The sequence below is a fragment of the Brachycentrus maculatus genome, unplaced genomic scaffold (assembly GCF_059751285.1).
Source record: "Brachycentrus maculatus isolate JH-2025_06_01 unplaced genomic scaffold, ASM5975128v1 h1tg000440l, whole genome shotgun sequence".
Lineage (NCBI taxonomy): Eukaryota > Metazoa > Arthropoda > Insecta > Trichoptera > Brachycentridae > Brachycentrus > Brachycentrus maculatus.
In genome coordinates, this window is record NW_028281188.1 from 99,909 (window position 1) to 112,617 (window position 12,709).

The 12,709-nt window shown below is 35.1% G+C and overlaps 1 protein-coding gene across 1 annotated transcript in view; it reads left to right on the plus strand.

The window, feature by feature from the left end:
- Positions 1-1,415: 1,415 nt before the first annotated feature.
- LOC148302544 (ATP-binding cassette sub-family C member 4-like) overlaps positions 1,416-12,709 on the plus strand; it is a 90,948-nt gene continuing 79,654 nt past the window's right edge. Inside the window, exon 1 of the mRNA XM_088271448.1 lies at positions 1,416-1,721. Within this exon, the coding sequence (XP_088127574.1) occupies positions 1,492-1,721 (230 nt within the window). The 5' untranslated portion in view covers positions 1,416-1,491. The remainder of the gene's footprint in view (positions 1,722-12,709) is intronic.

The window sequence follows — 12,709 nt, forward strand, 5'->3', positions numbered from 1 at the left end:
CACTAGAACTCACTAGAGACATATATTGGTGAGGTGAGTGTTACACGTGTGTAACTTATTTATAACCCTTATCCACGCCCAATGGTGCATAGGGCACTGCACCGAATTGACGCAGTGTTATCTTGATCATTACTTATATGAAGGCAAGGTGATCACTCTTGCGCATCAGGAACCAGTCCAGGATAATATTAAATAAATATTACAATGTAAAATCACTCATATTTATTTTCACCCCCCCTGGGAATCGAGCCTGGGACCTCCAGCACGGTAGCTAAACACGCTGACTATTACACGTGTGTAAAGTGATCATTTTAACGAGCCTATGACGGTCGTCAGCCCTGTAAATGCCCAGACTTCCATATTCTTCCTCATCTTTGATGAGATGTCATAAAAAAACATATATTTATTTGTCATATACATAAATACAAATCACAGAATACGGTAATGCGCCCTCAATGAATTTTTAAAGTATTGTAATTTAAAAAATGATTATGCAATCGAATACGTCATGGCTGAGTGATGCGATATATTTCATATCTGCCCATTTCCATTATCCATATGTGAATAGCACTTTCATATTTAGTTTCTATATTTAATGACTTTTTGTACATGGATCTTTGTCAGACGGGAGGAATATCTAATTTAACATACTCAACTTATAAAGGATTTGATTAGATTCGTGAAGTGTTTATAACAGCCGATATAATTAATATTTTTATTCATCATTTACATTTGGAAAATTCGCCTTCGAAAAACATTATTTTTGTACGTTGGCATTGAATGAGGTCACAGAAACGAAGGAGTTATTTTAATGTTGATATCATTGCTAAATTATGGTCGGCTGTAGTTGTTGATGTCTATAGTCCACCCTCCCACCCTCCTCTCCTCATATTTGTATAACACAAATGGTATTGTAGTGGTATACAAACAATCCATACTACTACTATTACAGCTCTATAAACCATAGACAATAAACCATATGACGTCATAAAACGTTCGATGACGGAAATTTGATGACGTATGCGAACGCGCGTTTTTCATTTTATTCAAATATCTGAAGTTTAAACCTTCATATCTCCCATAGTTCCCTACAGATTTCAATAGGAATGTTACCGATAGTCTTGTGATTTTTCATATTAATTAATTAGCTAATAATCCAACATCGTGACAAAAGCCTATTTTTGGGACTATCCAACCTTCGTTGTTAGTAAATCGTGTTCCCACTGATAAACGCGTGCCTATCTCAACGTTATAGGGGGGGGGTTTACTGTGAGTACCTACTTGTTCAACAAATTGGTGCGCTTTTATTATCTGCAAGGCTTATTCATTAGCCCTAGCGTCGCGTTATTTTCCGTGCGGCAACACCGGTCGCGTTTCGGCGCGGAATCGGGCCGCGTTCGAAGCAGTCGGCAGTCAGTCGTCGATGGCCGCCGCGAGTGGAAAACTGCGTCGCGTCGTGTAGACCAGTAGAGACACACTAGTAGAGTCGCCATGGCCAGTCCGGTTGAGGAGATCAAGATGGACTCCAAGGTGGGAGACGCGGAGCTGGACGACTACAAGTACAAGCGGAAACCGGTGGGCAAGAACCCCGTGGCAGTGCTCTTGTTCTATAAGTTCTTGGTGTTGTTCATGGTCGGGAACAAGAAGAACCTCGAGCTGGAGGATCTGGGCGAGAACCACGACGCGGACCTCTCCGAGGGACTGGGAGAAGCGCTCGAAAAGTGAGTAGGCTTTGGAAATTATCAACCCTTTTCTATCTTTGAAAATATCCCTCGTCTCAGGGACTTGGGGAAGCTCTCAAAAAGTGAAGAGGCTTTGGAAATCATCTACCTTTTTCTAACTAACTTATATGTACACTACTGTCTTTAAACATATCCCTCGTCTTAGGGTCTTGGAAAAGCGATCGAAATATGTGTAGGCTTTAGAAATTATCAACCCTTTTCAATCTTTGAAAATATCCCTCGTCTTAGGGACTTGGGGAAGCTCTCAAAAAGTGAGTAGGCTTTGGAAATCACCAACTCTTTTCTAACTAACTTACATTGCTGTCTTTGAAAATATCCCTTGTATTAGGGTCTTGGAAAAGCGCTTGAAAAGTGAGTAGGCTTTGGAAATTTTCAACCCTTTCTATCTTTGAAAATATCCCTCGTCTTAGGGAATCAGAGAAGCGCTCGATAAATGAGGATTTGTAAATCATCGACCCTCTTCAGGGGTAGGCAGAGAGAATAGTACGCCACACTACCCTGTCTTTGTAAACATTACTCTTCTCTAGGGGTTGGGGAAGCTCTCAAAAAGTGAGTGTAGGGTTTGGAAATCATCGACTCTCTTCGATCTTTTGACTGCTTTTTGCAACTAACTAACTAGCAACTTGCAGGCAGAGAGAATAGAACGCCACACTACTCTTTCTTTGTTAACATTCCTCTTATCTAGTGACTTGGGGAAGCGCTCGTAATATGAGTAAGCTTTGGAAATCATCTCCCCTTTTCGATCTCTTGAATGTTTCTTGTAACTAAACTAACTGTCATGCCGCTCTCCGTAGGGGTAAGCAGTGTGTATACTACGCCATACCACTTTGACTTAGCAAACGATCTTCGCCTCTTTCACATTCATGCATCTCCTAATACATACCCGTCAATTATCCGACTGTGCATACAAGTATTTGACATACTTGTTTCTTGTTATTATTTACATCTGTATCTCAACATAGATGAAGGAGAATACGGAATTCCAGGTATTTACAGGGCTTATGACCTGTCATTGGCTGGTTTAATTCTTTATATAATTTTATCTCTAATTCTTCCCATGATTGACCACACCACACTATAAATATTGTTTTCGAACATTTATATATATCCTTCAATAATACCCTGGACTGGTACCTGAAGCGGAGGGCTGATCACCTTTCCTTCATGTGTAAACGATCAAGATAACACTGCGTTTATATGACGCAGTGCCCTATGCACCATTGGGGTGCGGATAAGGGTTTTATTATTATTATTATTATTATATATATCCTATAATTAACACGTTCTTTCATATGTGAGTTCTCGGCAGCATCTATGATTAAGTTGAGAAAGCTTTTTATTTAGCAGAGACCTATGACCTATGAAAGATTCTTTTTGCATTATTTAGAATATTTTACATACTGGGAGACGCCTGAAAACATGATTTTGAATTTTTATGAAACTTATAATTTTACTAGTCATTTTATCTACTACATTTTTAGTATGTCCAAATCATTGTTCACAAATCTGGGTTTCTCCTGATTCCCGAGTGTACTAACACTAACTCCTAACTAACTAACTAACCATCACGCCGCTTCCCCGCAGGGGTAGGCAGAGAGAATCGAACGCCACACCACTCTGTCTTTGCAAACATTCTTCGCCTGTTCTACATTCGTGCATCTCCTCATACATACCCGACGATTATTACGACTCCTGACCCGGCCGCTTTCAAGTATTTGACATACCTGATTGTGCCAAGTTTTCCTCGGTCGTCCTCTGCTTCTTTTTCCAACTACTAACTCCTAAGTTAATAAATTCAGATTTGTGAACAAGGATTTTAACACACTAAAAAAAATACCACTTTTTGAGTTCATTAATGTAAACACGACTAGTTTCGAGAACTATAGATGTTCTCATTAACAGGTATAAATACAAACGATTTGTTATTTTACCTGTTGATGAGAACATCTGTGTTTCTATAAACTGGTCGTGTTCACATTAATAAACTCGAAAGTGTTTTATTTACTTGTGTTTTTCTTCCTTATTTACATATTTATTTGTTGTATCTTTTTTATACTAAACCTTGAGATGAAGTCAAGCCTCTAAAGTACATATGACATATTGCTCACTCCTTTCAAGAACGTCATAAATCAAAAAACTTGATTTTTCAGGAGATCGTTTTTAAAGTTTAAAAATAAAGCACAATACATTAAAAATAAATATCAATTCACTTATTGAACTTTTTACTGCGCAACAGATCTTTTTAGGTAAAACCTGAAGGTTTTTTCTCCATTTGAAAAATATTTAGCATATTTAAAAAAATAATTAAACAATACCTTTTCTTCAAAATGCAAAAACAACACTTTCTGCCCTGTAGCGGGTAAATATTAAGTTAAAAATATGCCTCTTTTGCTGGGATATAGTACATTTTCTGAGCATTCTGAAAACATGCACAACTGAAAATTGACGATTTTTGATTTATGACGTTCTTGAAAGGATTGAGCGATATGGCATATACGTACATAACGCAAAATACAACGAAAAAAATATATTAAAAATTAAAACATAACATTAATGACTAAAAGAAAAACAGTGTACTAAAAGTAAAATTGTCCGCATCCGTAGTGTAATGGTCAGCACGCTCGGCTACCGTACTGCAGGTCCGGGTTTCGATTACCCGGGAGTATCAAATATGTATAAGTAATTTTTTCACTCTGATATTTATTCAATATTACCCTGGACTCGTACCTGAAGCGGAGGGCTGATCACCTTTCCTTCATGTGTTAACGATCAAGATAACAACACTGCGTTTATATGATGCAGTGCCCTATGCACCATTGAGTGCGGATACGGGTTAGAAGAAAAAAATCACTTTAATTTATTTGACCCTCTCCCCTGGGAATCGAAACCGGGACCTCCAGAACGGTAGCCGAGCGTGCTAACCATAACACTACGGAGGTGGATTTTTCACTCAAGAATTAAGTGAAATCATAATAATAATAATAAAACCCTTATCCGCACCCCAATGGTGCATAGGGCACTGCGTCATATAAACGCAGTGTTTTCTTTATGGTTTACACATGAAGGAAAGGTGATCAGCCCTCCGCTTCAGGTACCCAGTCCAGGGTAATTTTGAATAAATATGACAGTGAAAAAATTACTTATATTTATTTTACCCCCCTTGGGAATCGAACCCGGGACCTCCAGAACGGAAGCCGAGCGTGCTGACCATTACACTACGGAGGCGGACAAGTGAAGTCATAGTAACTTTAAACATAAAAAGTAAAACCACTATCGAGTAGGTATAGGCTATAAAACTTTAAAAGTTGAAGGCTAAGTAGGACCATGATAAGCGGTGTTGCATAAGCCGTAGCGAACAATGGAAGAATTATTAGCAAAGATTGACTAAATATTTGTGTAATTTTCTTGGAAATAGGATCTGGAATACGTAATTACTAGTTTGGCAACATTTTCTAGTATCGAAAGTTTCGCTAATATTATTTTGGAGAATCTGCATATCTAACGCCGCACTCGCACACGCGGTAACTTTCTATTTTTGCCAGAAGAAGCGAATATGCCAGTATGTGATGTAACGAAGTTCGCAACATATTTCAGTTCGAAATTATTGTCCCCAAAGCCCTGACGAAAGACCTCTTAATAGCCAATATTTCAACTTCTAGCTTTGTGATATTCCATCATATAACTCGAAAACTAACCCTGTTATAAAATTTTGTTTAAAACAAAGACAGTGGACAGGAGGATGAGACTACTGATCACATATTTTTCAACTGCCCCTTACTCCCTAACCTCGAGTTCATTCAGGACATTCGGTCTGAGGGTTTGTCCTTCCCGCTGAATGTCCAACACCTATTGTCAATGAACTCAAAAAATGTTAACGGTGCGATTATTAGACATATAAAAAAGTATGGCAAAAGCGTGTGACCCAAAAAAAATGAATAATGTATGTAAAATGAATAATGTATGTAATAATGTATGTAAAATCACTAGTATGGCAGGTATCACCCAAAATTGGGTGCTTTGTCAAAAAATTAAAAAAAAAAAAAAAAAAAACAAAGACAGTCAGTTATAAAATCATGTACAAATTTATTTTTTTACAAAAATGTTAGTAAAATTAGTATATAACCACTCACCGAGATTTTTACGTCTACCGGTTTCGAGACGTACCCGTCTCTTCGTCAGGACAATCACTACCACAGCATGCAAACAATACTACCCTTCACCACCATAGCACCATTTACACACTCAAAACTACACAAAATGTCTAACACATGCGATTTTTGGTCGACCCGAAGACCAACATGCACTATAGTTTTCAATACAGACATGCGTTACGAGGTTAAACGTATATTACGTCTCGAAACCGGTAGACGTAAAAATCTCGGTGAGTGGTTATATACTAATTTTACTAACATTTTTGTAAAAAAATAAATAAGTAAAAATGACTAACCACAAAGAAAATGCTTTAAATATTAATAATATTGAGAATATCATGTACAAATGTCTACTGCTGCTACTACTACCATCACGCCGTTTCCCCGCAGGAGTAGGCAGAAATGATTGAACGCCATACTCTTCTGTCCTGACGTACACTCCTCGCCTCCTTCACATCTATACATCTAGTCATACATGCCCTCCGATTACGCAGACTTTTGACACCGCCAGATAATGTAGTAAATGGGATTTCTTGTCGAATTGACAGATCGCTGGTACGACCAAAGTGTAATCGAAATAACACGGCTGTCCAAATTTAAAACACAGTAAGGGATATTTTTTGTAGTAGTTTTTTTTGCATTTTTGGACTAAGTAGAGTCTACTTAGTCCATAAATGCAAAAAAACCTACTACAAAAAAAATGTCCCTTACTGTGTTTTAAATTTGGACAGCCGAACAGAGCTAAGGTTTTTTTTTCCTTGGGGGTGAAGGGATCTTGCATCCCTTATGTCACCGCGACCATGTCAGCTGTAAGGTTTAGTATTTGCCGTAATAAAACCTTGTTTAAAACAATGTTACTTAGTTATAAAGTCTTGTTTGTATATAAATATCGATCGCTTTAACTGTTTTTTTTGTCAAATTGACAGCTAGTACAACTGAAGTTTAATTAAAATAACAGCGCTAATCTTTAGCATTTTCTGTTTTATAAGCTAAAAACTAACTCCGTTATAAAACCTTGTTATTAACAAAGTTAGTCAGTTATAAAATAAAATCGTGTTTATTATGTCCAAATATCGATCGCTGTAACTGGTATTTTTGACAAATTGGCTGTTGGTAGGTACAATCGAAGTGTAATCGAAATAACTCGGCTGTCCAAATTTAAAACACAGTAAGGGACATTTTTTTTGTAGTAGGTTTTTTTTGCATTTATGGATTAAGTAGACTCTACTAATTAAAAAAATGCAAAAAAAACCTACTAAAAAAATATCCCTTACTGTGTTTTAATTTTGGACAGCCGAACAGCTCTATGGATTTTATGTTTTGTTATGGATTTTCCATTTTATAAGCCAAAAATTAGTTTTTGGCTTTTAAAATGGAGAATCCATAAGCTATAAACGGAGTTACCTCCGTAATTAAACTTTGTTTATAACAAAGTTAGTCAGTTGAAATCTTGTGTATTATGTACAAAATTATCGATTGCTGTTAATGGGATTTATCGAATAATTGAGAGTTAAAATAACCAAAGTGTAATCGAAATACGAGCTATAGAATTTTCCCCTTAGATCAACGTTGTAGGGGGTTTACTTTCAAGAACGTCATAAATCAAAAAACCTGATTGTTCAGGAGAACGTTTTTAAAGTTAAAAAATATAACACAATGTATTAAAAATAAATATCAAGCTACTTATTGAACTTTTTACTGTGCAACAGATCTTTTTAGGTAAAACCTGAAGGTTTTTTCTCCATTTGAAAAATATTTAGTGTGTTTAAAAAAATAATTAAACAATACCTTTTCTTTAAAATGCAAAAACAACATTTTCTGCCCTGTAGTGGGTAAATATTAAGTTAAAAATATGCGCTTTTGCTGGGATACAGCACATTTTCTGGGCAATCCGAAAACATGCAAAACTGAAAATTGTCGATTTTTGATTTATGACGTTCTTGAAAGGAGTGAGCGATATGTATATAAACTAAATATTTTTGTAAAATTATTGGAAATAAACGTACATATCGCTCACTCCTTTCAAGAACGTCATATATCAAAAAACTTCATTTTTCAGGAGAACGTTTTTAATGTTTAAAAATACAATACAATGTATTAAAAATAAATATCAAGCCACTTACTGAACTTTTTTACTGTGCAACAGATCTTTTTAGGTAAAGCTTGAAGGGTTTTTCTCCATTTGAAAAATATTTAGTATATTTAAAAAAATGATTAAACAATACCTTTTCTTCAAAATGCAAAAACAACACTTTCTGCCCTGTAGCGGGTAAATATTAAGTTAAAAATATGCTTCTTTTGCTGGGATATGGTTCATTTTCTGGGCATTCCGAAAACATGCACAACTGAAAATTGACGAATTTTGGTTTATGACGTTCTTGAAAGGAGTGAGCGATATAGTATCCAACAGATTAATTAAAATAAAACTTTTTTCGTATTTTCAACACCCTCTTTTAAAAGTTTTTGGGAGACCAGGGCTGCTTCTTTCAGTTACTGAGATGATGAATAGCGAGTAGTATCACCCAATTCTACTGGAAAAGATACTACCAGAGATACAAAAACGAAGGTCAAATAGGAATGGAATATTTCAGCAGGATTTAACCCCCTGCTTCACATACAAAAAAATACGAAAATTTTCACACTTAAAACAATGAAATGTGTTGGACTGGTCAAGAATTTTGCCTAATTGAAAATCTATCGGCAATCTGTAAGAATCGGCTCTCCAAAATTGACTGCGCTACGGTGGAAAAGCTCATTTTGTCCATAATTCAGGTATGGTTTTGAGATGAAAAAATGGCATACACGTGCCAAAACCTTATATAATAGCTGCCAAGAAGAGTAAAATCTTTGATTTAGCTCAAATGAGATCCTATGAAATATTAATTTGTGAAATAACTAATAAAAAAAAAGATTTTACATTTTTTTTTTACAAAAATACATCAAAAGAAGTTTTGTTTCAATTAATCTGTTCGATACTGTACGTATAATCGAAATAAGCGCTCTAAATATTTGTAATTTTTCCTTTTTACATCTAAAAAACTAACCTTGATCATAACGTAGCTAGTCAGCTTTAAAGTCTTGTTGATAATGCTCAAACTATCAATGCCAGTACACAAGATTTATCGGCAGATTGTTAGTAACAGCGCTACGCTCGTTATATGGCAATTTAGTTATATTCCAATTTCTACAATCGCACATAGAGAGACCTGTGCGTGTGTGAACAATACAATAAAATACAATAAATGCTACGCCATGAAGATAACTTACCAGAAAATAGACGGAAAACTAGACAAAGAGTTTAAAAACAAGAAATATTATAGAAAAATTGTTTTTTGGGCAAAACAGAATATATGTCGAGTATACATTATCCGTAGTGTAATGGTCAGCACTCTCGGCTACCGTTCTGTAGGTCCCGGGTTCGATTCCCAGGGGGGTTCAAATAAATATAAGTGATTTTTTCACTCTAATATTTATTTAATATTACCCTGGACTGGTACCTGAAGCGGAGGGCTGATCACCTTTCCTTCATGTGTAAAAACAATCAAGATAACACTGCGTTATATGACGCAGTGCCCTATGCACCATTTGGGTGCGGATAAGGGTATTAATAATAATAATAATACATTATAAGCTTAAATAATAAAAATAAAAATGGTATTTTCTGGCGTTTCTCATGTGTGTGATTATAATCCAGGATTCGGACCTCACATACTAATATAAGAGTTTGTGCTTAGTAAAAAGCTTCTTTACATCTGACCAATAGATGTCTCTAGTGAAGTTCTAGTGATTCAAGAACAAGGTTTCTAAATTGGTTCATATATACAGAACTTCCAAGAATTTGAGTAGTGTGGTTGTCAATAATGGGTAGAATTGGTGAATGTTACACGTGTGTAAAGTGATCACTTAAACCAGCCTATGACGGTCGTCAGCCCCGTAAATGCCCAGACTTCCATATTCTTCTTCATCTTTGATGAGATGTCAATAAATAATAGAGGTTTCAGCTCTAAAATGTCTAAATTATTTTTTAAAAATTAAAAATTACTCCTTCAACAACGTCATATATCAAAAATCGTCAATTTTCAGTTATCCATGTTTTCGGAGTGCCCAGGAAATGTACTATATCCCAGCAAAAGCGCCATATTTTTAACTTAATATCTACCCGCTACAGGGTAGATTTTGTTTTTGCGTTTTGAAGAAAATGTATTTTTTAATTATTTTTTTAAATATACTAAATATTTTTCAAATGGAGAAAAAACCTTCAGGTTCTACCTAAAAAGATCTGTTGCACAGTAAAAATTTCAATTAGTGGCCTGATAATTATTTTTAATGCATTTTATTATATTCTTAAAACTTTTAAAACGATCTCCTGAAAAATCAAGTTTTTTGATATACTTGTGACGTTGTTGAAAGGAGTTAGCGACTTGTATAATACCACTTGATGAGTTGTATTTTATTACACACGACTAGTTTCGAAAACAAACAAATGTTTTCATCTGCAGGTGAAAATTAAAACTAAATTAAAATATCTGGTGACGCAGGATGCTATTAGCTGTATCTCCGGAACTAATTCTTGTAAGATAATAGAATATATCTTGCTTTGTAGGTTAATGTATGGCGATTAATTTATTCGCAGATCATTTTGTCAAAGATTCTATAGTTTTGCAGTAAATTGAATACAAAGGATTTAAAACAAAAAAAAACTAAAACGAATGGATCATTGTCAGACGGGAGGAATATCTAATTTAACATACCCAACCTATAAAAGATTGTATTACACTCGTTCTGTGTTTATAACAGCCGACATAATTAATATTTTCATTCGTCATTTTCTTTTGGAAAATTCGCCTTCGAAAAAACGCTATTTTCGTAAGTTGGCAATGAATGACGTCACAGAAAAGATGGAGCTATTTTAATGTTGGTGTCATTGCTTAATTATTGGCGGCTCTATTTGTTGATGTCTCTGGTCCACCCTCCCACCCCCCCACTCCCATTATATTTGTATGATACAAATGGTTGTGTAGTGGTAAACAAACACTCCACACTAATACTATGACAGCTTCTTTAGAGAATAAACCATATGACGGCATAAAACGTTCGATGACGGAAATTTGATGACGTTATATTGGTACCATTGCTAAATTATTGGCGGCTTTATTTGCTGATGGTACATGGTCCAAACCTTGTCACTTTTAAAGACAGGGCATAAGGCCTACACAAAGACGAAGATGTTAAAGTCTTGAGGAAGAATTCGCCAAAAAATACCCCAAATTACAAGTTTCATCAGTCATTCTACTAAATCGTTAACCAAAGCGCCGTCTAATATGCATAAAACGCAAATTATCATAAATAAACATGGCGTAGTTTCCCAGAAATAAGAAAGGTCAATTTAGAAGAAAAAACGAAACGAGTTGCATACTTAAACATAAAAACAAAACACATACATGTACATGTGCATATAATTAAATACATTTCTCATGGATACATCGCTCACTCCTTTCAACAACGTCATATATCAAAAATCGTCAATTTTCAGTTGTGCATGTTTTCAGAATGAATCCATAAAATGTACTATATCCCAGCAAAAGCGGCATATTTTTTAACTTAATATTTACCCGCTACAGGGCAGAAAGTGTTGTTTTTGCATTTTGAAGAAAAGGTATTGTTAATTTTTTTTTAAAATATACTAAATATTTTTCAAATGGGGAAAAAACATTCAGGTTTTACCTAAAAAGATCTGTTGCACAGTAAAAAGTTCAATAAGTGGCTTGATGTTTATTTTTAATACATTGTGATTTCTTTTTAAACTTTAAAAACGGTCTCCTGAAAAATCAAGTTTTTTTATATATGACGTTGTTGAAAGGAGTGCGCGACATATTGTTTACTATTCCGACTGCAGTATGGCGATTAAGCTGTCTACAGTAAAACCACGATATAACGGACTGATTGGGGGGAGGTGGCGTCAGTTAAAGTCGATATAAATATTTTTCACTTTAAATTACACGTTTTACAAACCAAATCGGACGCCTTAAATATCAAATTGGACTAACGTTAGTTTAACAACTAGTCGAATTGGACGTTTTATAACTCTAAATCAAATTGGATGTTTGAAAAATAAAAATAAAAACAATGTTTTGGGTTGTGGTCCCGTGGTCTGCCGTGTAGCGGGTAAATATTAAGTTAAAAATATGTCGCTTTTGCTGGGATATAGTACATTTTCTGAGCATTCCGAAAACATGCACAACTGAAAATTGACGATTATTATTTGATATATGACGTTGTTGAAAGGAGTGAGCGATATGTCCTTTTGTCGTGGATAATGTCACCTAGGCCATGCCTTCGGATCATGTTATCTTTCTGCAGCACCCATGAATTTCTTGGTCTTCCTCTGGATAACCTTCCAGGAACATCCATTTCTATTGCCTTGTTTGATTCATGTTCGAATGTCCCTTTTCTGCGTGGACTTTTCGTCACAAGGCCGTCGAGCGAGTCGCTGGACGTTTGGGGTGTTGGCATGTCGCTAACGGTCAGTTGGAGATTTCTCTCGTTAGGTCGGCTGAATATATCGGCATTATTTGTCGGAACATTCCAGAAACGCATATACAAACCGGTTTAATACAGGTATAGTTCAACTTTGCAATATCACAAATAATGTTCATTTATTTTCTTCGCGACCAGGGTTGCCACACTTCAAATATACATATATATATATATATATATATATATATATATATATATATATATATATATATATATATATATATATATATATATATATATATATATATATATATATATATTTATATATATTTATATTTA